This window comes from Podarcis filfolensis (assembly GCF_964270895.1).
Source record: "Podarcis filfolensis genome assembly, chromosome: 12".
Lineage (NCBI taxonomy): Eukaryota > Metazoa > Chordata > Lepidosauria > Squamata > Lacertidae > Podarcis > Podarcis filfolensis.
This window is the reverse complement of record NC_139614.1, coordinates 8109708-8130955: the sequence shown is the minus strand read 5'-3', so window position 1 is coordinate 8130955 and position 21248 is coordinate 8109708. Positions and strand designations below refer to the sequence as shown.

The 21248-nt window shown below is 43.5% G+C and overlaps 1 protein-coding gene across 1 annotated transcript in view; it reads left to right on the top strand.

Annotated features, from left to right (window-relative positions):
- ITGA9 (integrin subunit alpha 9) overlaps nucleotides 1-21248 on the top strand; it is a 245911-nt gene that overhangs the window by 206463 nt on the left and 18200 nt on the right. The window contains exons 25-27 of the mRNA XM_083577706.1: nucleotides 2413-2532; nucleotides 4498-4599; nucleotides 14176-14295. Coding sequence (XP_083433832.1) covers nucleotides 2413-2532; nucleotides 4498-4599; nucleotides 14176-14295 — 342 coding nt within the window. The remainder of the gene's footprint in view (nucleotides 1-2412; nucleotides 2533-4497; nucleotides 4600-14175; nucleotides 14296-21248) is intronic.

Below are 21248 nucleotides of genomic sequence, written 5' to 3'. Positions count from 1 at the left end.
TGAAGCAATACATGATCCTTGAAAGGAGGAACAGGTTTGTTCCCCCTTTGATAATCCACATTTGAAATACCTGCATTAGATATACTTTATCCAAAATATTTGAAATCCAGACCTGTATTATTGTTGTAGCTATTTTAAGGTGCCTTTATTCATCTCATTGCTGTTAAGCGAGTCACATTAGACATGAGCAGCTTGCACATAGTTGAGACAGATCATTTGAATTAGCAAGGGATTCAGTCAACCATAGAAATATAGCATATTCTGTAGTTGCTCAAGACTGGTCCAGTTCCTAAGACAGGTTCAGTTACTGAGTATCTCCAGCTGATTTGCAAATAGTCATGCTGGGATCCATAGAAAGCATTAAGAGACGACAAAAGAATTTGGGGGGAGGGGAATATTATTATTTTTATGTCTGACAGTTTTGGAGAAAGGGTTACCAAGAAAGAAGGAAATCAGCAATTGGTGGAACAATCGTTCTGCCTGGACACTGAAGTCCAGCGCCGAGGGCCTTCTGGCGGTTCCCTCGCTGCGAGAAGCCAGGTTACAGGGAACCAGGCAGAGGGCCTTCTCGGTAGTGGCACCCGCCCTGTGGAACGCCCTCCCACCAGACTTTTAGAAGACATCTGAAGGCAGCCCTGTTTAGGGAAGCTTTTAATGTTTAATAGACCACTGTATTTTAATATTTTGTTGGAGTATAAATAATATATTATTATTATTATATTATTGAACATATTCTTTTCTACTGTCCACTGTACCACCAGCTACGTAAACACATGTTATCCCCCTTCTTGGGTAGTTATAATCAAGGCACAATGAAAATATCAGATTCTACCTGTCTGATATTAACCCAGTTTCTGTCAATAGTATCTCTTGGAGTGGTGAATGGCACAGTTTAGCAGGAAGACACTCCAATGAAAATTTCTGTTACTATATATGGCTGTTTCTTTGTATATATTTTAAAATTTTTGTATAGGTCTAAGATGGTCTATATCTGTAATGCCTAATAAAGGGTTGGAGAAAGAAAGGAATCAGCAAATCAGGTGGAGGCCAGCTCTCTTTGGGACATCTGAGATTCATCACATACATAGTGGGGAGTCGGCTATTAACACTTGTCAACCACCCAGTGAGATGGTACAATTGACATGTGAACAATCTTCTCACGGGGTTCCCATCAAATGGAATTAATTAAGGAGAAACACAATCTTGTGTAATGGGGGTGTTCTTCTGTAGTGGAATAGATAGCTTCTGGGCAAGGATAAGGTTTCCTAAAGGGACAGGAGTTAGCTCTTCTGTTACTTACACCATTTAGAGAGAGAATAATATTGATGGATATTTTTTAAAAGTAGAGATAGTATTTCAGTGGATGATGCAGCCTTAAGAGGCCGTGAACCTTATAACGCAGGACTTCCATGACTGAATCTCCTGATGTCCTTTTCTTTTCCTTAAACCAGCCACGGGAACCCCATAATTTGAATTGTGGCCGTACTGCAGTAAGAAGAGCAGTTAACCTTTCCCTCTTGTGCTGATTCCCCAGTGCCTCTAGCAAAAAAATAAAGATGTCAAGAATCACAGATCTCCCAAATCACATGTATTGTGACCCTTTGCAGTACCATCTTATGCATGTTTACTCAGAAGTCCCACTATGTGCATGGGTTTGCTCCCAGGAAAGGGTCCATGGGACCAGCGTTAGTATGATTTAAGATGACACACTACAGTTTTTGGATTGTAGTGCTTGGATACCTGAGACTCAGATGCAAGCTGACTAGTTTCTTTACTGTTTGGGAACAGGCTCTAAACTGAATGATAAAGCTGTTCATTCAGCTGATCAGCCATTTCAGCTACTTTATTCAGTTAATTTATTCTACAGTGCAGCAAAAGTACAGAAACAGCAGAAGCTGTTTTATACCAAATCAGATTATGGACTCGCCTAGCTCACAGTTATCAGCACTGACTCACAATGGCTCCCCAGTAAAATATATCTTTACCCACCCAGGGGTGCTGAAGATTGAAACTTCATTTATTTAAAGCATTTTTATCCCACTCTTCAGCCAAGAAAGGATCCTAGATCCACAAGCAATGTGGCGCTGAGCTAAAAAGTAGGCCCTTGTTTGTATGAATAGTTGTTGCGCCACCTGGGATCTTTCATGGGGAGATCTGTACCAGATTGTCTATGACAGAGACAGAGAAGCTTCCCAGCCCAGCAGGCCAGATCCTGGCCTCCCCCACCCCTGGGGGCCAGTGTGACAGTCACTTGCTCCTACAATTCTCCAGGATACGTTTCTAGAGAAGTTGGACAGGAGTTACAAAACCAGGGCTGATGTTACCCATCCAGTCAGAAAAGCCAAAGAGCATTTCTTTTAATTTTGGCACATTTCCTTACTTGTCTCACAGCTTTCTACTTCTCTCCCTTAGGACTGCGAAAGACCAGGCAGGTCCTGCCTAATTATACGCTGCAACTTAAGCTCACTAGCTAAAGCAGAATCCCGCAGCATAGATGTGCATATGCTGTTGAATACTGAGATATTGAAAAAGGTGAGCATCGTTGCCTGAATTATACTCTTAAGTATCTGGAATGGTTCCTGCAAACATAAGTGGAATGCGTTTTAAACTTGTACATCTTTTCATGCCTCCCATCATCCGACTTCTGAATGCTGGCTGTGAACGGTATGGGAAGTTGATAAAGCAAAAGGAAAAAAAAATACATTGTGTATTGGAATTATATGTGAAATCTATGAAAAAATAATAAAATATATTTAATTCCCCCCTCCCACCTTGTTGATGGGGCAGCACCCTCCACTGGGCCAGAGGTAGCGGCGTGGGGGGGTGGGGCAGGCCAAGCCATATAATAGACACAATTCTGCCCTCCGGTAGAGAAGAAGAAGGAGAGTTTGGACTTTATTCTGCCTTTCACTCCCCTTAAGGAGTCTCAAAGTGGCTAACAATGTTCTTTTCCCTTCCTCCCCCACAAGAAACACTCTGTGAGGTGAGTGGGGCTGAGAGACTTCAGAGAAGTGTGACTAGCCCAAGGTCACCCAGCAGCTGCATGTGGAGGAGAGGGGAAGCGAACCCGGTTCACCAGATTACGAGTCCACCGCTCTTAACCACTACACCACGCTGGTGTAGTGGTGTATTCCTGGTGTAGAGAGGAATAGCTACCAGGGGTCTGCTATGGCTGCCCCCATATGTCAGGGGCGTTGCTGCACTTTGCTCAATGGTAGGGCTGGCCCTGTGTGGGGTGGTACACAATGCACCCTTGGATTATGTAGTTGGTGCCAGAGGACTTCGGTCCAAGTGTCAGGTCCACAGTGCACATTTAGGAGCCCCCTTTGACCATAGACACTGTGTAGGTGAGAGCCGCAGGGTAAAAATAATTATTATAGCCAGGAGGAAATAACAAAGAACATTATAACTCCAGTTGTGTTTTCTAATTTGCCACAAAGGTCCTGCAGTACCATATAACGGTCATGTGATTAAAGGTAAAGGTAAAGGGACCCCTGACCATTAGGTCCAGTCGTGACTGACTCTGGGGTTGCAGCGTTCATCTCGCTTTATTGGCTGAGGGAGCCGGCGTACAGCTTCTGGGTCATGTGGCCAGCATGACTAAGCTGCTTCTGGCGAACCAGAGCAGCGCATGGAAACGCCGTTTACCTTCCTGCCGGAGCGGTACCTATTTATCTACTTGCAGTTTGACGTGCTTTTGAACTGCTAGGTTAGCAGGAGCAGGGACCGAGCAACAGGAGCTCACCCCGTCGCAGGGATTCGAACCGCCGACCTTCTGATCGGCAAGTCCTAGGCTCTGTGGCTTAACCCACAGCACCACCCGCGTCCCTAATCATGTGATTAGGATGCTGTAATTCTTGAGGGCATAGGATGCAGTTTTATTTATATATGTCATAAAATTTATTCACCACTTGATTGTAACCTGAAATAATTTGACATTCTAGAAGAACTGTTGACTTAAAAAGGTTACTGGCTCCTTGCGTTTACACTCCTCATGCTCAGACTCTTCATAGGAAACACAAGACTAATTCACTTTTGCAGAAGAAGAATAAAAAAAAACCCCACACCATCATACACATATTTAGGCTTTTTTACAGTGAGTCATGTCAGGATTTATTTTGCTAATGCAATGTTTTAACCAGTACTGTGTGCAACTGCTATTTAGTAATTGTATCTAAATATCTGTTCCTAATTATGTGGAAATAATTCAGGTTAAGATGTTCTTTGCTGGTGATGTTTGGCAGTGTGTTGCATTCTTTTAATTGGGCGATGTTTCCGGACTGAAGAGCTTTTTACCCATATCAGATCTGAGTTTGAAAACAAAAAAAGGACTATATATCAAATTTAATGGGATGTGTTGGATTTAAATCTGGAATATTGGACCTTGATGGACCTTGCATCTGATTTGAGGCCATAAAAGAGCTGGTGCTTAAAAGTCTTTGAAGGCTGTGGAATTGACAGAGTTACTCAACTTTTACTGTTTTTTTCAATCCTTAGGACAGTTCATCCGTCATCCAGTTTGTAACAAGGGCAAAGGTGAGGGTAGACACAACTATCCGGGCAGTAGAAGTACCCAATGGGAATTCAGAAGATGCAACAGTAAGTGAATGAATCTGAAGAGCAGGGATTACTTGTGCTGCTCATATGGAATGCATTAGAGAATCCTACACTGAGCGAGGAATTTGTGGTCAAACCTAAGCTTTGACTTCAAAAATGAACGAGCGTGCCTTTCTTTGAATGCAACAGCGGCACTGCTGCCTTGCAATCCTCCTGTGGTTTTGCTTGCTGTGATAAGCTTTGGCCCTGTAGCAAATGATGCTATTTGGAATACTTTAACGCACGTTGTGCTGCAGTTAGACCGGCTTGTAAAGGCCTCAACTGTGCCTTTTGCTAAGCAGTGAGTTCCGTTTCACACTGTTGAAGCCTGTTTTAATCTAAAAATTCAGGTTTTTCAAAATCGATGAGATGTATCCCATTCTGGATTTATCAGAATGGGATGATAAAATGCACACAATACAATCCTGTGCATGGAATCAAGGAGTGGTGCGCGGTCATTGGACTAAGGGGACTAGACTAGTCACCTAAATGTTTCCCTGGTGCCTTCTTCCCAAAGCCCGAGAAGCTTCTTTCTGGCTTAGGGAGGGAGGCGCAATGCTCATGTATGCGACGTCAGGACATTGCAGTGTCACACGCATGACATCGATGCCCCTCGCAAGCCAACGCCTCTGGCCCTAACTGTTCCCCTGTGAAAAAATCACCGCACACTGCTGGAAGCAAGTTTCATTGTGTTTAGTTAGGTTTGCTCCATAGTAAGCGTGTTACTTACCAACAAGGGACGCGGGTGGCGCTGTGGGTTAAACCACTGAGCCTAGGACTTGCTGATCAGAAAGTTGGCGGTTTGATTCCCTGCGACAGGGTGAGCTCCCATTGCTCGGTCCCTGCTCCTGCCAACCTAGCAGTTCGAAAGCACGTCAAAGTGCAAGTAGATAAATAGGTACCACTCTGGCAGGAAGGTAAACGGCGTTTCCGTGTGCTGCTCTGGTTCGCCAGAAGTGGCTTAGTCATACTGGCCACATGACCCAGAAGCTGTACGCCGGCTCCCTTGGCCAATAAAGCGAGATGAGCGCCGCAACCCCAGAGTCGTCTGTGACTGGACCTAATGGTCAGGAGTCCCTTTACCTTTAAGTGTGTTTGGGGCTGTTACCTTAAATGTTTTAATAACATTGGGGCTTAAAGAGAATAGGCAAGAAGGCACAGTAATTAGGACAGAAGCTACTCCTTTATCTGCCATGACCCTTTCTGGTTCCAGGTGTTGTTGCTTATATGCCACATGGTAAGGGCACATACAACAAAGCCAATGGCCTTAGAAGGAGAAGGAGAATCTTTATTACGGCCAAAGGCCAGCATAAGGCCAGAGGGAGGGAGACAGAGAGATGCTTTGGAAAAACGCAATTTAGAATACAGAAGTAGCAGGGATAATGTGATGTGCTTCTTTGCTCTGAATTGGCCCTGCTTAATGCTGATTTGCTTGCTTCTTCTCTGCTCCAAATCACCTCCCTCCCCCCAAGCCATGTTTCTGCTGCAGGGTTTCACTTGTGTTTGTGGGACTAAGCACACCTTTGAAACCCCACGGAAGAAAGGTGGTGTGTGGATACACCTTTGAAAGGGAGTAGTGAGCGAAATACCCGCACACGCCGTTCCTCAAAACCACCCCTTCCCAAAGAGCCTGTTTGCTTGTAATATTTAGTAACACTTAATTTGATGCTAATTGTGCCACTTTCCCCTCTGCTTATTCCCTCTCAGTATTCACCATTTGTAAAGCATGACCACAATCCATTGAAACCCCTCTAAAAGCAGCTTGCATTCTCTGTATGTCATAGAAGGATTGTGTGGAAAAACCCATTCTGGCTTCATTGGGTTAGATATTGAACATCTTTGCTAAACGTTGTGTAAAATTATTTCCAAGCTTCTTGATACTGGCTGTCACACCAATCCTGAATACATTACTTGGAATTGCTTACAGTGGAACATGATTCCAAGCAAATGAGGTTGGGATCACAGCCTAGAACAATTTGGCTGACATGTTGAATGCATTCTAGGAATTTAGATCCACAAATCCAATTAAATTGGACGAAACCAGGAATTAGAAGCATCCCCAAAGATTTAACAATCCTAAATGTCTTTAGAGATATTTCAGACCAGAATTTATCATACTTTGAATCAGGGCTGGCCCAAGACATTTTGGCACCTGAGGCAAACCACAAAATGATGACCCATCCCTGCCAGGGAAGAATATCTACAACAGGGAGAAGGGGGCAGATCATATCAGTCTTATCCAACAATGGGAATCAAAGGCCATCAGTTGGGGGGAAGGACCCCACTCTGAATCACATGGGGGGGTATAGAGCCCAAGAGACCCCAGGGGGCAGCCCTCACCATTTCCTCCCTGTGGGAGAAGACCAGAAGCACCTCATGTTCATTGAGAAGCCAGATGTTGGGCCCTCCAGATGTTTGCACTACATCTCCCATCAACTTTGGCCCATCAGCCAACATTATCTGGAGGGTCAAAGTTTCCCCACTCCTGAAGTAAAGGATTTAGTAATTCTCCAGAATGATAAGTCTAAGTGTAATCAGAGGGGACTGTTCCCAGTTGTTCCTTACTGCTTTAAAATGACATTTTCCTACTGTCCAAAGTGGGGTTCTAAAAAAATCATTTTGGGTTACAGTTGTTACAATTTCATCTTAACGTTGTAAAAAGAAAGAAAGAAAGACACATAATCTCTAATAAGGATGCTGCCTCAGGCTTTGGGGAAGCACTGGCTGGAAAAGGACAAGTTCGACAGAATTTAGTTTTGAAGCATCAGTTTGCAATCTCATTCTTTTCTAATATGAATGTTAGCTTTTAATCTACGTCCATGCAATTTCCATATGGTTCTTGGCTTCTCTGATCTTGGATGCTTTGTGTTGGGTCATATTCAGGAAAAAAATGTAAGACATGTGGTTTGGCTCACAATATTCATTCTTCTCTCTCTCTCTCTCTCTCTCTCTCTCTCTCTCTCTCTCTCTCCCCTCCCCCCCCCCCCCCGGCCATGGGAATGCAGGAGGACATAATGCATATTGCAACCACAGTTATTCATACATAACAAATTTTTGGGTTGTCTCCTTCCTCTCCCTTCTGAAACGTCCCCCTGTCCCCCCTTTTACTTTTGAGTAGCACCAATTCATCTTCCCCATACCTCTCTTTGAGCTGCTATTTAATGGACACGGGCGTGAAACAGCTGATAAGATTTCTTACCGTTGAAAATAGTGTTCCTGGGTATCCCACGCTCCTCAGTGTTAAAAGTCTTGCATTTCAGCAGTAGGGTGGATGTCACAAACTCTTTTAAAAAGCAATTTATAAGAGAATCCTAAACAACTGTCTTACATATGTATTATGATTTTCACACACACCCTTGTTTATCCATATTGATAAAAATGGGCTGCCCCTAAAAAGGATGGTCATAAACAACTGTTTGAAATGTTTTGTGTAGATAGAGGCACACGTTGCCACCTAAAACTGAATTCAAGAGGAGGAACGAGAAGCTCACGTATTTTAGGTTTTCTAAGGCAAGAGCTTCTGTTTCTAACTTCATGCTCAGCATACCTTAGCTGCAACACATGCATACAGGTAAACTAGCTGTCAGGGAACTGCCATCGGAGCCAAGAGTGGAGGTAAGGCTCCCCAACGATGCAGGAGAAGGGACCAGCAGGGAGAGAGAGAACACTTCCTTTGGGGAAGGAAATCGGCGTGACACCAGGAAGAAAGGGGAGCAGGGAAGGACTTCGGAGAGATGGCTCCAAGACTCTTCCACAGAGACCAGCGGGGAGAGCCCAGGACCTCCGCTGGCCACGCCCACTCTGCGCAGAAGACTTCCACGCAGGGAAGCTAGGCGGAGACTTGGCGTCAAGCAGCTTTTATGTTGGAAGAAGTTCAGGAAACGCCCACTGACGGATTCTGCCAGTGACTGACACAGCCACGGAGAAAGGGCTGTCCAGCCAAGGAAAGGTTTAGCCAGACAACGTTGCCTAGAGCAGCAGCCCCCTTACGCACGAGCAACCTCCAATTCCCTTTACACTAGCATCCTGATCATAATGCGGAAAGTGGCAGAAAGCTACATGTGCAAGTCAGTGATGTTTGCTCAGCATAAGAAAGAATGTGGTAAAAGGATCACATCCAGATGGCACTGGTTTATGATCCAAGCCGCATGCCAAAGAGGAAGGAAATTGCTGTATTTTTCTGTGTATAAGACGCCCCCTATTTAGGGGGACCCCAAATTAAGAAAACACCCCATAGTACTACCCGTGTATAAGACATGCCCCAATTTTAAACCTAATTTTTTGGTTAAAAAACCTAGTCTTATCCGTGGAAAAATACGGTAGTTACCCATCTAGGGTGCTAGCCAGTCCATTCTCACTTCATCTATAGGGACGCGGGTGGCACTGTGGTCTAAACCACTGAGCCTCTTGGGCTTGCTGATCAGAAGGTTGGCGGTTGAAATCCCCACAGCGGGGTGAGCCCCCGTTGCTCTGTCCCTGCTCCTGCCAACCTAGCAGTTCGAAAGCACACCAGTGCAAGTAGATAAATAAGTACGGCTCCGGCAGGAAGGTAAATGGTGTTTCCATCACGGTGTTCCGTTGCCCCAGAAGCAGTTTGGTCATGCTGGCCACATGACCTGGAAAGCTATCTGTGGACAAACGCTGGCTCCCTCAGCCTAAAAGCAAGGTTAGAGCCGCAACCCCATGGTCACCTTTGACTGGCTTTAATCATCCTTTTACCTTTACCTTACCTCACGCAGGACAGTAATTGTGTGAGAGATTATTTCTCTTTGTGTTATAAGTATCACATGAGCAACATATTTCTCTTCACTTAAATATTCTCTTCCCTTCCTCCTCCGTAAACACAGATTACCTGCTTTCGTGAACTACCATATATTTAAATGTATAGCAATGGAGATGCTTAAGTTTCCTGCAAGTTTAATGGAAAAAGGGTTGGATCCAGACTAAATAACTTGCACTGAAGCCCTGTGAGTGTGTGACTATGACAGTGTGAGGAGTTAGTCATGACCAGCATGAGTCTAATTGGTTTCAGTGAGAACTAAGTGCAACTAACTTACTTTGGATCCAACCCAATGAGTTTATTATTACTCCTTGCTAATAGTACTGCACGGGAGGGCACTTACCTAGCCTCCTGACAGGTGAGTAGGTACTGATGACCAGGAGGCAGAGTGGGAGGACAAGATGGTGGTGAGATCAGCGCTGTTCAAACACACCATCAGGAGTGCCATATTGGCTCTGCCTGTGTCCTTGCCCAGCACCAACCTCCTTGCTATCTTGTCCCTCTCTCTCCTGGTCACCAGTAGCGACCCACCTGTTGGGACGTCTGATAAGTTGCTACTGCTTAATAATAATAAATAAATTTTATTTATACCCCGCCCTCCCCAGCCAAGACCGGGCTCAGGGCGGCTAACAACCAATAAACAAGTTGATTAAAATACAACTTAAAAAACAAGATTAAAAGACAACATTAAAACATTAAAATGCAGCCTCTTCACAGGAGGAGAAAGGAAAAAAAGAAAGAGGGGGAGGGAACCAAATTGACTCCAAGCCAAAGGCCAGGCGGAACAGCTCTGTCTTACAGGCCCTGCGGAAAGAAATCAGATTCCCCAGGGCGCTGGTCTCATGAGACAGAGCGTTCCACCAGGTCGGAGCCAGTTTTGAAAAGACCCTGGCTCTGGTCGAGGCTAATCTAACTTCCTTAGGGCCCAGGACCTCTAGGGTGTTGCTATTTATGGACCTTAAGTATGAGACATCCGTCAAAGAGCAGTGGTAAATATACATGCTTCTGGTGTATGGCAACTGTGGAAACGACCTGTCATTCACTTTAAATTAGAAACCAAAGTGGTTGTTACTTTCCCCCGAGATGATTTTTGTGGTCACTCTGTGTATGGGCCCATGTGGAAAGGCAATCTTCTGAAGGGGTCCAGCAGGCCTTCTCCTCGTCACAGTGCCACCGGCCAAACCTCACTGTGAATTTATTTCTAAGCAAATCCCGGGGGTGGGGTGGGGAATAGTCATTTAACTCTAAATTCCCCTGGAAGGGCCCTTTTAGTGTAGTGTGAAATGCAGAATCTAAATAAACTGCAGCAAGAGCTTTTCAATATGTTGAGAATTGTAAGAGTGAAATAATGCTGGAACTCAAACTGCATTCTAACATGGATCCAGTTTTGCGCTCAGGTTCTTGGGCATCTGGTTCAAAGCATGAGAAACGAGTCTCTGATTCACTCCACGTTTTTATAACCCTTTTATTTCAATTAGGCCCACAGCCTTTTCCCAACCCAGTCTTCCTTTCTCCTGTATCAACCATAATATATGTTTCGCTGTTGGAGATCACTCAGATCTAAGACAGCGCTAAGTACAAGGAGATGTTACTGCTAAGCTAGCCAAGGAAGGCAAGACCAGGATTTGCTCTTTAACAGATTGTTAGCTAGCAGTGAAGATGTAAGCGGTTCAAGAGCATGGCGTCTGGCTGGCACATTTCCTTTTCACCAGCATTCTTGCCAACACCTGGGGAAGATGAATTGCTTCCACTTCTTCATGCTTTCAATGGCCACGTCATGATGCATGTTAGATCAAAACCCTTTTTGTTATTTTCACTGGAGCTGATAGATTGTGCTTCTTAAAAACGAAAGAAATATTTATAAAAGTGACATCCTTTCTTTTTTGAAGTCTTGCCTTGCTGGAACAGACCAAGATCCATTTAGTCCAGCATTCTGTTTGCAGAAGGGACCAGACAAATTTCTCGAGCTGTTCAGAAGCAGGGAATGAAGGTTTTGGCCTTTGTCTTTGTTTGTCCCCAGTATCCAAAAGTATCCTGACTCTCTACATAAAGGTAAAGGTACCCCTGCCCGTACGGGCCAGTCGTGTCCGACTCTAGGGTTGCTCGCCCATCTCGCTTAAGAGGCCGGGGGCCAGCGCTGTCCGAGGACACTTCCGGGTCACGTGGCCAGCGTGATGAAGCTGCTCTGGCGAGCCAGCACCAGCGCAGCACACAGAAACTCCGTTTACCTTCCCGCTAGAAAGCGGTACCTATTTATCTACTTGCACTTAAGGGTGCTTTCGAACTGCTAGGTGGGCAGGAGCTGGGACCGAACGACGGGAGCTCACCCCGCCGCGGCGATTCGAACCGCTGACCATGCGATCAGCAAGTCCTAGGCGCTGAGGTTTTACCCACAGCGCCACCCGCGTCCCGACTCTCTACATAGAGGCACTTTTTTTAGAAGCCATTGTGGGTAATAATTCCATGGATAGTATTGAATTTTAATAGAGTTTAATTTGTAAAATGATCTAAGTGGCTACTATTGCATCTTTCTCATATTGTTTTATTGAGGTTTGGGATAAAATGAACATCATAAATGCCCAGCAAATATTATGTCAATTTATACTACAATTGTTCTGATTCAACTACTCTGCTCAATAGTGGCATTAGGTAACGGCAACAGAGTCAGTTCCAGTTGGCCTTACAGTCTAAGGCAATGCCTTCTTTCTTCTTCCTTGGCATAGCCTTGGGTGGTATTTGAGCCCATGCCTGTGAAACAGGAAGCTTGTATACAGGAAGCTGTATACAACAGGAACAACAGGAACAATTCCTGTGAAACAGGAAGCTTGTATACAGCAGTATTGAACGATTTTGTTTTTTTTATATATAATATATTTATTAAGGTTTTAGGAATTTATATAAAATAGAAAAAACAGAACAAAAAACAAGAACAATAAAAATACATACAAACCAAACAGAACACATACAACAACAAGTATAATTTCAATCCCTTATATTCATAAAACTTACTTTCCCAACCTCCTCATACCTCCCCTTTCTGTATTCCATTCTCTAATTAAGTCAATTCAGCAAATCCTTCCCCTAATTTCTGTATAATTTTTAACCTTTCTTTTCTTAATCACATAATCATTACAGCTTTTAACCACTTAATTTCTGAATCAACATCGTTCTAGCCTTCAATAATTTTACAATGTTTCCTAAGATAGTCCTTAAATTTCTTCCAATCTTCTTCCGCCGTCTCTTTTCCCTGGTCTCGGATTCTGCCGGTCATTTCTGCCAGTCCCATATAGTCTATAACTTTCATCTGCCATTCTTCCACAGTGGGTAGATCTTGTGTCTTCCAATACTTTGCGATGAGTATTCTTGCTGCTGTTGTAGCATACATAAAAAATGTTCTGTCCTTCTTTGGCACCAATTGGCCGACCATACCCAGGAGAAAGGCCTCTGGTTTCTTCAGGAAGGTATATTTAAATACCTTTTTCATTTCATTATAAATCATTTCCCAGAAAGCCTTGATCCTTGGGCATGTCCACCAAAGGTGAAAGAATGTACCTTCAGTCTCTTTACATTTCCAACACTTATTATCAGGCAAGTGGTAAATTTTTGCAAGCTTGACTGGAGTCATGTACCACCTATAAATCATTTTCATAATATTTTCTTTTAAGGCATTACATGCCGTAAATTTCATACCGGTGGTCCACAACCGTTCCCAGTCCTCAAACATAATGTTATGACCAATATCTTGTGCCCACTTGATCATAGCTGATTTAACTATTTCATCCTGTGTATTCCATTCCAACAGCAAGTTATACATTTTTGACAAGTTCTTAGTTTTGGATTCTAACAATTCTGTCTCCAGTTTTGATTTAGTATTGAACGATTTTGAGTGATCTGATTTCATTTTGAATTTGAGAGCAGGGAAACATTGTCACTAATGTGTATGTGTCTACTTTGGAAGGTTATATCTGGAAAAACAAGTCTGCTGGTTTGAGTAGATTGCTGGAAGGCAGATATGTATTGCTAAACCCTGATCAGCGGATAGATACATTGGAATATCTTTCCAAGTAGGCACAAATGACATATAGACATTTTGCCTTGGCTGTTAAATAACATCAACAATAATAAATGACAATAGTAGTAGTTGCACTAGTAATAGTAATAGTCTTTAGTACCAACATACCACTTAGGAAATCCAGCCAGTGCAAAATTAACAGAAATGCTGTGAAATAATGTTTTGCATTAATGTATAGCTCATGGACCTTAAGACTGTATTACTTAATTCTGCCTGGAGGGTTGGTGAATTTGATTTGACCCTTTGGCCTGGGAAGGTTACACTTCTCAACTCCTGAAGCTTTGATACCAGATGACTGGTTTCAATGAAAATTGACACATTCTGTTCTGTCCTTTCTTTTTTTGAATGAGTTTCTAGAAGTTTTAATGGAAATTAGAGAAGATTGGCATCTTCGTGCCAGCTGCTACACCCTTGTGATAGCTGACAGGGTAGGGAACTTTATGCCTGGGGAGGAATGGCAATAAGATGGAATTTCAGAGAATGAGACATTTCTTATTATCAGTGCTTACATCTGATTTTGGGTTTTTTTAAAAAAGGAAAGGCTTTTTTAAAACCCTTGAGGAAAAGTAGCCTTGACAGCTGAAAGTTGCAAATGTGTTTGACATTATTATACTGCACTATGCTTTGGAAATGTTAATAGGGAATTCAGTGTAGCATGTCTGTCATACGAAATAATGAAAACTTGTTGTGTAAATGATATATATATATTTTCCTAATTGCTTCGTAGGTGGTCTTTGAGGCCTTGCATAATCTGGAGCCTCGTGGTTATGTGGTTGGATGGATCATTGCTATCAGCTTGCTGGTGGGAATTCTCATCTTCCTGTTTCTGGCTGTGCTGCTGTGGAAGGTAAGCTTTCTGTCAGACACAACACAGACACAAGGATTAGCCACGGCCTTGGCATAAAATGTGCATCTCCCCCCCCCCCTTTCAGTCCCTGGTAAGTATTTATCATCCATTAGCTTTAATGAGCAAACAGTGTTCCGCACTGAGGACATAAAATGTCAGAAAAAAGTTCATTCCCCTTATTGGGAAAATGGAAGATACATAACGAGAAACCACTTCCACATAATTTTCTGCCAGTTAATATTCAAGTAGCTTCTTTAGTTTGAACCTGATTCCGTGACATATTTAACATCAAAATGAGCCCAACATAAAACAGGTAGTGTCCTCTGCATGATTCCCCATTATAAAGAGTCATTTGGTCAGATGTTTTAGGCAGCTTTTTATTCAGGACATTTTCTGCTCTTTATTCATCACTATGATAAAACTTGGATGTTTTGGTTGTTGTTGTTTTTTTAAAAAATAATTAAAGCAAATGTTTCCCTGTCTCCAGTAAACAGTATTTATATCTGTTCTGCAACCCACAGTTTTCACATCACCACCAGTAAGGAAACTGCATGGAAGTGTGGCCAGCATTTTTATGGTGCTGTTAGTTACACACCCAAAAGATAGATCCCTGCCCCTAGGAGTTTGCAATCTAAACAGACATTGTGGGTGGGTGAGGGGAGTCAAAAGGAGATGCAAGGGACAAAGGCATGTAAATGCCATTACATGCATTGTTGCATTGTTACTGCCACATCCTCCATTTTGGCTTGGTCACACCAGCTCAAGGAAACATAATTCCCAATACAAACAGCAGTGACACATGCAGCCTACTTCCTCAAGCACTCAAAAATTCCGGGGAGAGCATATACCTGAGTTTGGCTTCCTTTTTGAAGTTTTTGAGATTTATTTACAAATATGCAAGTGAAGCATAGGAAGAGACTATGATTCTAATATGATCTAGTTGAGATTCCGGCATTGCAGGGACTAGATGACCCCACAAGGTACCTTCTAACTCTGCAGTTCTTTGATTCTATGAGACAGACAGCCTAGCACTCCTACAAGCTTCAACTTCAGTGCCTTACATCAGAGCCCCAGAGATGCCGCCTTTCCATAGTTAACCATACGCAAGGCGGCTTACAACATGAGGTGATTTATATAATTGCAAATGAACATAGTCATTGTTGTTGTTTAGTCATGTCCGACTCTTCGTGACCCCATGGACCAGAGCACGCCAGGCACTCCTGTCTTCCACTGCCTCCCACAGTTTGGTCAAACTCATGCCAGTAGCTTCGGGAACACTGTCCAACCATCTCGTCCTCTGTCATCCCCTTCTCCTTGTGCCCTCCATCTTTCCCAACATCAGGGTCTTTTCCAGGGAGTCTTCTCTTCTCATGAGGTGGCCAAAGTATTGGAGCCTCAGCTTCACGATCTGTCCTTCCAGTGAGCACTCAGGGCTGATTTCCTTAAGAATGGATAGGTTTGATCTTCTTGCAGTCCATGGGATTCTCAAGGGTCTCCTTCAGCACCATAATTCAAAAGCATCAATTCTTCGGCGATCAGCCTCAAACTCCATGTCAAACTCCATGGACAAAGACAACAGGCAAACGAACATAATCATAAACAATAAATAAAACACATCAAAAAGTACACAACCAAACTGAGCAATTTCCTCATAAGTAATAAGGTCTAAAAATAAAGATAAAAAATTAACATCAATAACAACAACATATGCCAAACATCCCCCCAGCCCAATATTCTGTTCAGCAGCCTGAGCTTTTGTAGCTGGAGTCAGTCCAGGCTCCATCCTCCCAGGCCAAGTAGGAAAAGGCTTACAAGGCAGGGAGCTGGTCTTCCAGGACTCACAGCCAAGATGGTCTCTTTCAAGAGGGTAAAGGGGGTTAGCCACAGTTTAAAAGACACTAGCCATTTTACCCTAACACCCCTGCCTCAGAGATAGGCCTTGAAGCATAAAGTCAGGGAAATTCACAGCTGCCATGGCAGACTCTAATGTAAATATCACATGCTTTCCATTACAGTAGCTTTTCAGTCCCTTCTTAATAACGCAGTTTTAACATACAAAGCTCTCTTTCACAAAAGGAATACCTTGTTTATCACTGTCTTGCTTAGTGTTGGCCACAGATACACAGACCCTGTTTAGGAGATGTTGAAAGCAGCCTTCCTGTAAATACCCCACGGCTTATTTGTGCAGTCGAAAAGCAGTTGTGATGTTGTAAAAGAAGAGCTTGAAATTGCTTGGGAGCTCAGCACCATTATAAATGCAACTTGTCCCCCGTTCCCTCTCTGTGGCCTCACAGTGTGTTATTCGTCTTTATTCTGCTGGCTAAAATGCACAGCTGAATGTTTTCTAACAGGAAAAGATATATATGAATCCTTTGCCAGTGATTTTCTGCATAGCCTGTCATTTCAGTCCAGAGATAAAAAAAATGAATAAGAGAGAGCCTTCCTGGATCAGAGTAATGGCCCAACAAGTCCAGCATCATGTTCTCACAGTAGACAACCAGATCCCTGTGGGAAACCCACAAGCAGGAGTCGAGCTGCTATTCAGAAGCATTGCTGCCTCCAGCTGTGATCCTTCTTCTTATACGTGGGGCTGAAGTACCAGGGGCAAGTGGGAGGGAGGTCCTGTTATCTGCCTGCTTAGGGCCCTCGTATTTACAGGACCGCCTCTCCCGGTATTCCCTGCAGCGGACCTTAAGGTCCATGAATAATCATAGTTTAGAGGTTCCGGGCCCTAAAGAAGTCAGATTATCCTCCACCAGGGCCAGGGCCTTCTCAGTGATGGCTCCGACCTGGTGGAATGCTCTGTCTCATGAGACTAGGGCCCTGCAGGATTTAACCTCCTTCCTCTGGGCCTGTAAGACAGAGCTATTCCGCCTGGCTTTCAATTTGAACTTAGCCTGATCTTTTATTCCCCTTCCTTCCCTCCCCCTCCCCTTTTTATGAAGATTACCCGCTCTGGGATCCCACAGCTAATTCTCCCCGGTCTCCTCGCTGGCCCAAATAGGACTAATTTAGCCAGCTAGCCCTGGTGATCATCTAATGCTTATTGGATGGATTTCCCCCGCCCCCCAAATTGATTTTTGAATTCTGAGTTTATTGTTATTCATGTGTTATACTGTATTTTATGCTGTTTTTTGCTGTATCAATTAAGTGTTTTAAATTTGTTGTTAGCTGCCCTGAGCCTGGTTTTTTGAACCGGGAAGGGAGGGGTATAAATAAAACTATTATTATTATTATTATTATTATTATTATTATGCATGTACCATCCAGCAACCCCTAGCAGAATGCCTGTTTCAAATAAATATGTTCCTCAAAGGAGAAACATTCACAAGAATGCTGCCTTTTCCAGCTAACCATTACTTGGAAAAACGCATCCTGGGCTTGCGGCCCTGTTCATGCTTAGTTGGGAATAAACTGCACTGAACAAATTGGCGTGTGCATTCAAACAAGCATGCGACCAATGTCACAGTTACCTTTTAAAGAGACTTTTATTTGCGTAACAGCCCCAGCCCCCAGGGATCGCGGGAAAGCAAATAGACTGACAACGTTATGGAATTAAAATCAGGCCACAACTTTATTAAACTTCTGAATGTAGGAAGACCTTTGCTTAGGCCTTGGGCGTGTATCCCTCCCAGCCCCCCAACCGGGGGGAACTGGGGCACATCAGGGTAACTGGGATATGGGGGTGCTCTGCGAGACCTAAGTGTAGCAGGCAGCCCAGCCCATATCCCCACACACAGGGTAGTTCACTGACAAACTTCCAGTGCATGGCCAGTGACACCCATTTATATAACCCCTTTAAGAGGGGACCCTGGAATCACCGCCGCAGGGGGGTGAATCACCACTCCCCCCCCCCTTATAAGGAAGAAAAGACTAAAGGATTCCACCCAAGGCCATAACCGCCAAAGTTGCGACAAATTGCTACGGGGAAGACAAAACCTGCCAATGCAGGAAAATTTATTCCCAGTCCTTCGAGAGCAACCAGTCATAGAATGTAGCAGCGCCCGTTAAACAGGGAGAAAAAATTAACCAGCAAACAAGAAAACATTAAAGAAGGGAGGGTAGGGAGGGTGAATCTCCAGAGCTGTCTGCCTGGCTAATACCGGCTCCTCCCGCTATTTATGATGGGGCTGGCCTCACCTCCCAGCAATGAAACTTAATACTGCGGCTGGGCATGAACCTCTAAATAATACACTGAGAAGCAGGCCCGCCCCTTTCTACTAGCAAGTTCCCTGGGAACTGTAGCACCGCATGCGATCCCGCAAAGGGCACCCGCAATATATGATGTGAGTGCTCATTTTGTGATTTCCTGGGATTGTTTTGTTTATTTAGTTACAACATTTTTTTGTTACCCTACTCTTCAGTCAGGAAAGTATCTCAGAGCAGTTTACGAAGAGCAAAAATAATACAAGGTTGCATTTTTCCATGTTATCCAACATCTTTTTAAAAAATACTTATTTTTTTAAAGCAAACTTGCCCAAACTAAACAAATAAAAAGCTGGAGCCCCAAATCCCCCCAAATAAGTTTTTCATTGTTGTGGTATGTGTGTTTTTTAAAAGCTGTCACTTAGCAGCTTTCTAACTTCCTCATAACTTTTTATGAGCTGCAGTTTGTTTCATAGTTGATAAATCCTGATATGTTCACCTCAAAATACTCCTCACCCCCTTTACCATGACATGATATTTGAAACACAATACTAGCATATTTCAAATGTAGCTTTTATTTTTTATTTTTGGCAAATCTTTTGGATAAATATAATAGTTTAGTTTCTGACCCAGCATTTGTATGTTTCATTTATTTTCCGAGTGACGTTTAAATGTGGTCATCTTCTCCAAATGAGTTCAGGTTATAATCACAAGCTTTATTCTGCATACTCAGAACTGTGTATCACAGTGAGGAAATCAATTGGAATAGGCAGAAGACTACTCTGGTGTAAGTGAGTACAGGATGACTTCTTGCGAACTGTCAAAATCACTCCACGCATATGAAGGAATGATGGCAGATTATTATTATTTTAAAAGTCTCTGTACTGCCTATTTCTCCAAATAGGTTTGAGGAGACTAGCAACCCACTACAGGCACACAACAGCTCTAGGGGGCTGATGTGTCTTTGGCCCCCTCAATATTTGTTAGAAAGGGGCTGGGCCCACTCAGTGTTGAGGGGGCCTAGTGTCACACACATTGTAGCTTCAGTGGCCAGTTCCTCCAGAGCACTTGGCCTCCTCCAGACAAAGTGACAGGTCCCCTCGATTTTTAGGGCAACCTGGATCCTCTGCACCCCAACACACATTCAAATTAATAAGTTAATAGTATCTATTTAACATCTAGAGCTGAGCCAGCAAAAACTGATCAAAGACTGTTTTAAGAAGCCAGGTCTTCACCAACCACTGGGAGCAATAGAGTAATGGGGCCTGGCAGAACTTGCTTGGCAAGGCCTTGCCAACTGACCCAAGTTGATACCAACTTTGCCTCCTGAGGTCAAGGGATTTGAAGCAGAACCTCAGATGATGAACTTTGTGGGACAATTGGATGGAAACTCCCATCTGCTTCCTTCATGTTTAGATTCGGCAAGCTGTATGAACTTGTACAGCCGAAGTTTATTACGTTAAGCCGGCTCTTTAAAAGCATGCTTAATACTTGCAACTTCCTCCTTCAAGAAAATGTGACTTCACAGTCAATACTCCTGATATCCATTACGTGTATCCATGGGGAGGATGGGCTTATGAAATTTGCAGTCACCATGAAGTCATGCAGTGAATGACTGGTTGGTAATTGGAGTGTGACTTTGCTGAGCTCTCCAGAACAGGGCATCTTCCAATATCTTCTAGTCCAGGAGTCAGCAGACTTTTTCAGCAGGGGTCCGGTCCACTGTCCCTCAGACCTTGTGGGGAGCCAGACTATATTTTGGGGAAAAATATGAATGAATTCCTATGCCCCACACATAACCCAGAGATGCATTTTAAATAAAAGCACACATTCTGCTCATGTAAAAACACCAGGCAGGCCCCACAAATAACCCAGAGATGCATTTTAAATAAAAGGACACATTCTACTAATGTAAAAACACACTGATTCCCGGACCGTACGCGGGCCGGATTTAGAAGGTGATTGGGCTGGATCTGGAACAGCCCATGTTCTAGTCCAAAGCCTGTTCCAAGCAGGCATGGACTTTCCATCCTTTTGCTGAGATGTGCACATGTACAAGGTACAAAGCTACATGAGTTAAGTGCAAAGGCTCAGTGGGTTCAGGCAGCTGCATCACTTGTTCAGCTTTGGCTAGCTCACAGCTGAACGTGTGAACAGACTCCATTGAAATGCATTATTTTGGGGGTGACAAATCTGTTGTCATTCATTGGATGAACCTGCATGTATGAACAAATCCAAAGAGAATGAAATCAGAAGTCCTTTTGCACTCCAGGCAGTGTGAGACTTGCTGCTGAAGGAAAGAAGAAACCTGTGCGCTAAGCCTCAGTTTTTGTAAACCCATGAAGGTCTGAGCTTATGGTCCATGTAGGAAAAGGCTGTGCAAATTTCATCTACCATGCCAGGGGCATAGGAAGTTACTCACAAATGAGCTAGTAGGAGCACTGACAGTTCAACTGTATGCACAAACATTGTGACAGATTCAGTAGAGAAACGAGGTGGATTATGCACAGTTGCCACTTCATAGAAATAGGAACTTGGTCAAGCCTTTCCTTATTCTTCACTGTATTTCCATTTGTCCTTCACAAGTAATTGCACTTTGTTGGTGGTCTGGGTATATGCTTGCAAAGGCAACACATCGTCTGCAATCATGTGGGTAAACAGTCTATCTGATTTTAAAGTTTGTCCAATGGGGACACTGCATACATCAAAAACCAGTTACACAGTCTAGCTTTTATCTTGGCACCAGATAAACATATTTAATCCACTGGCAAGCAAGAAGTCCTTTTGTGGTGCATCAGACCTTTCAA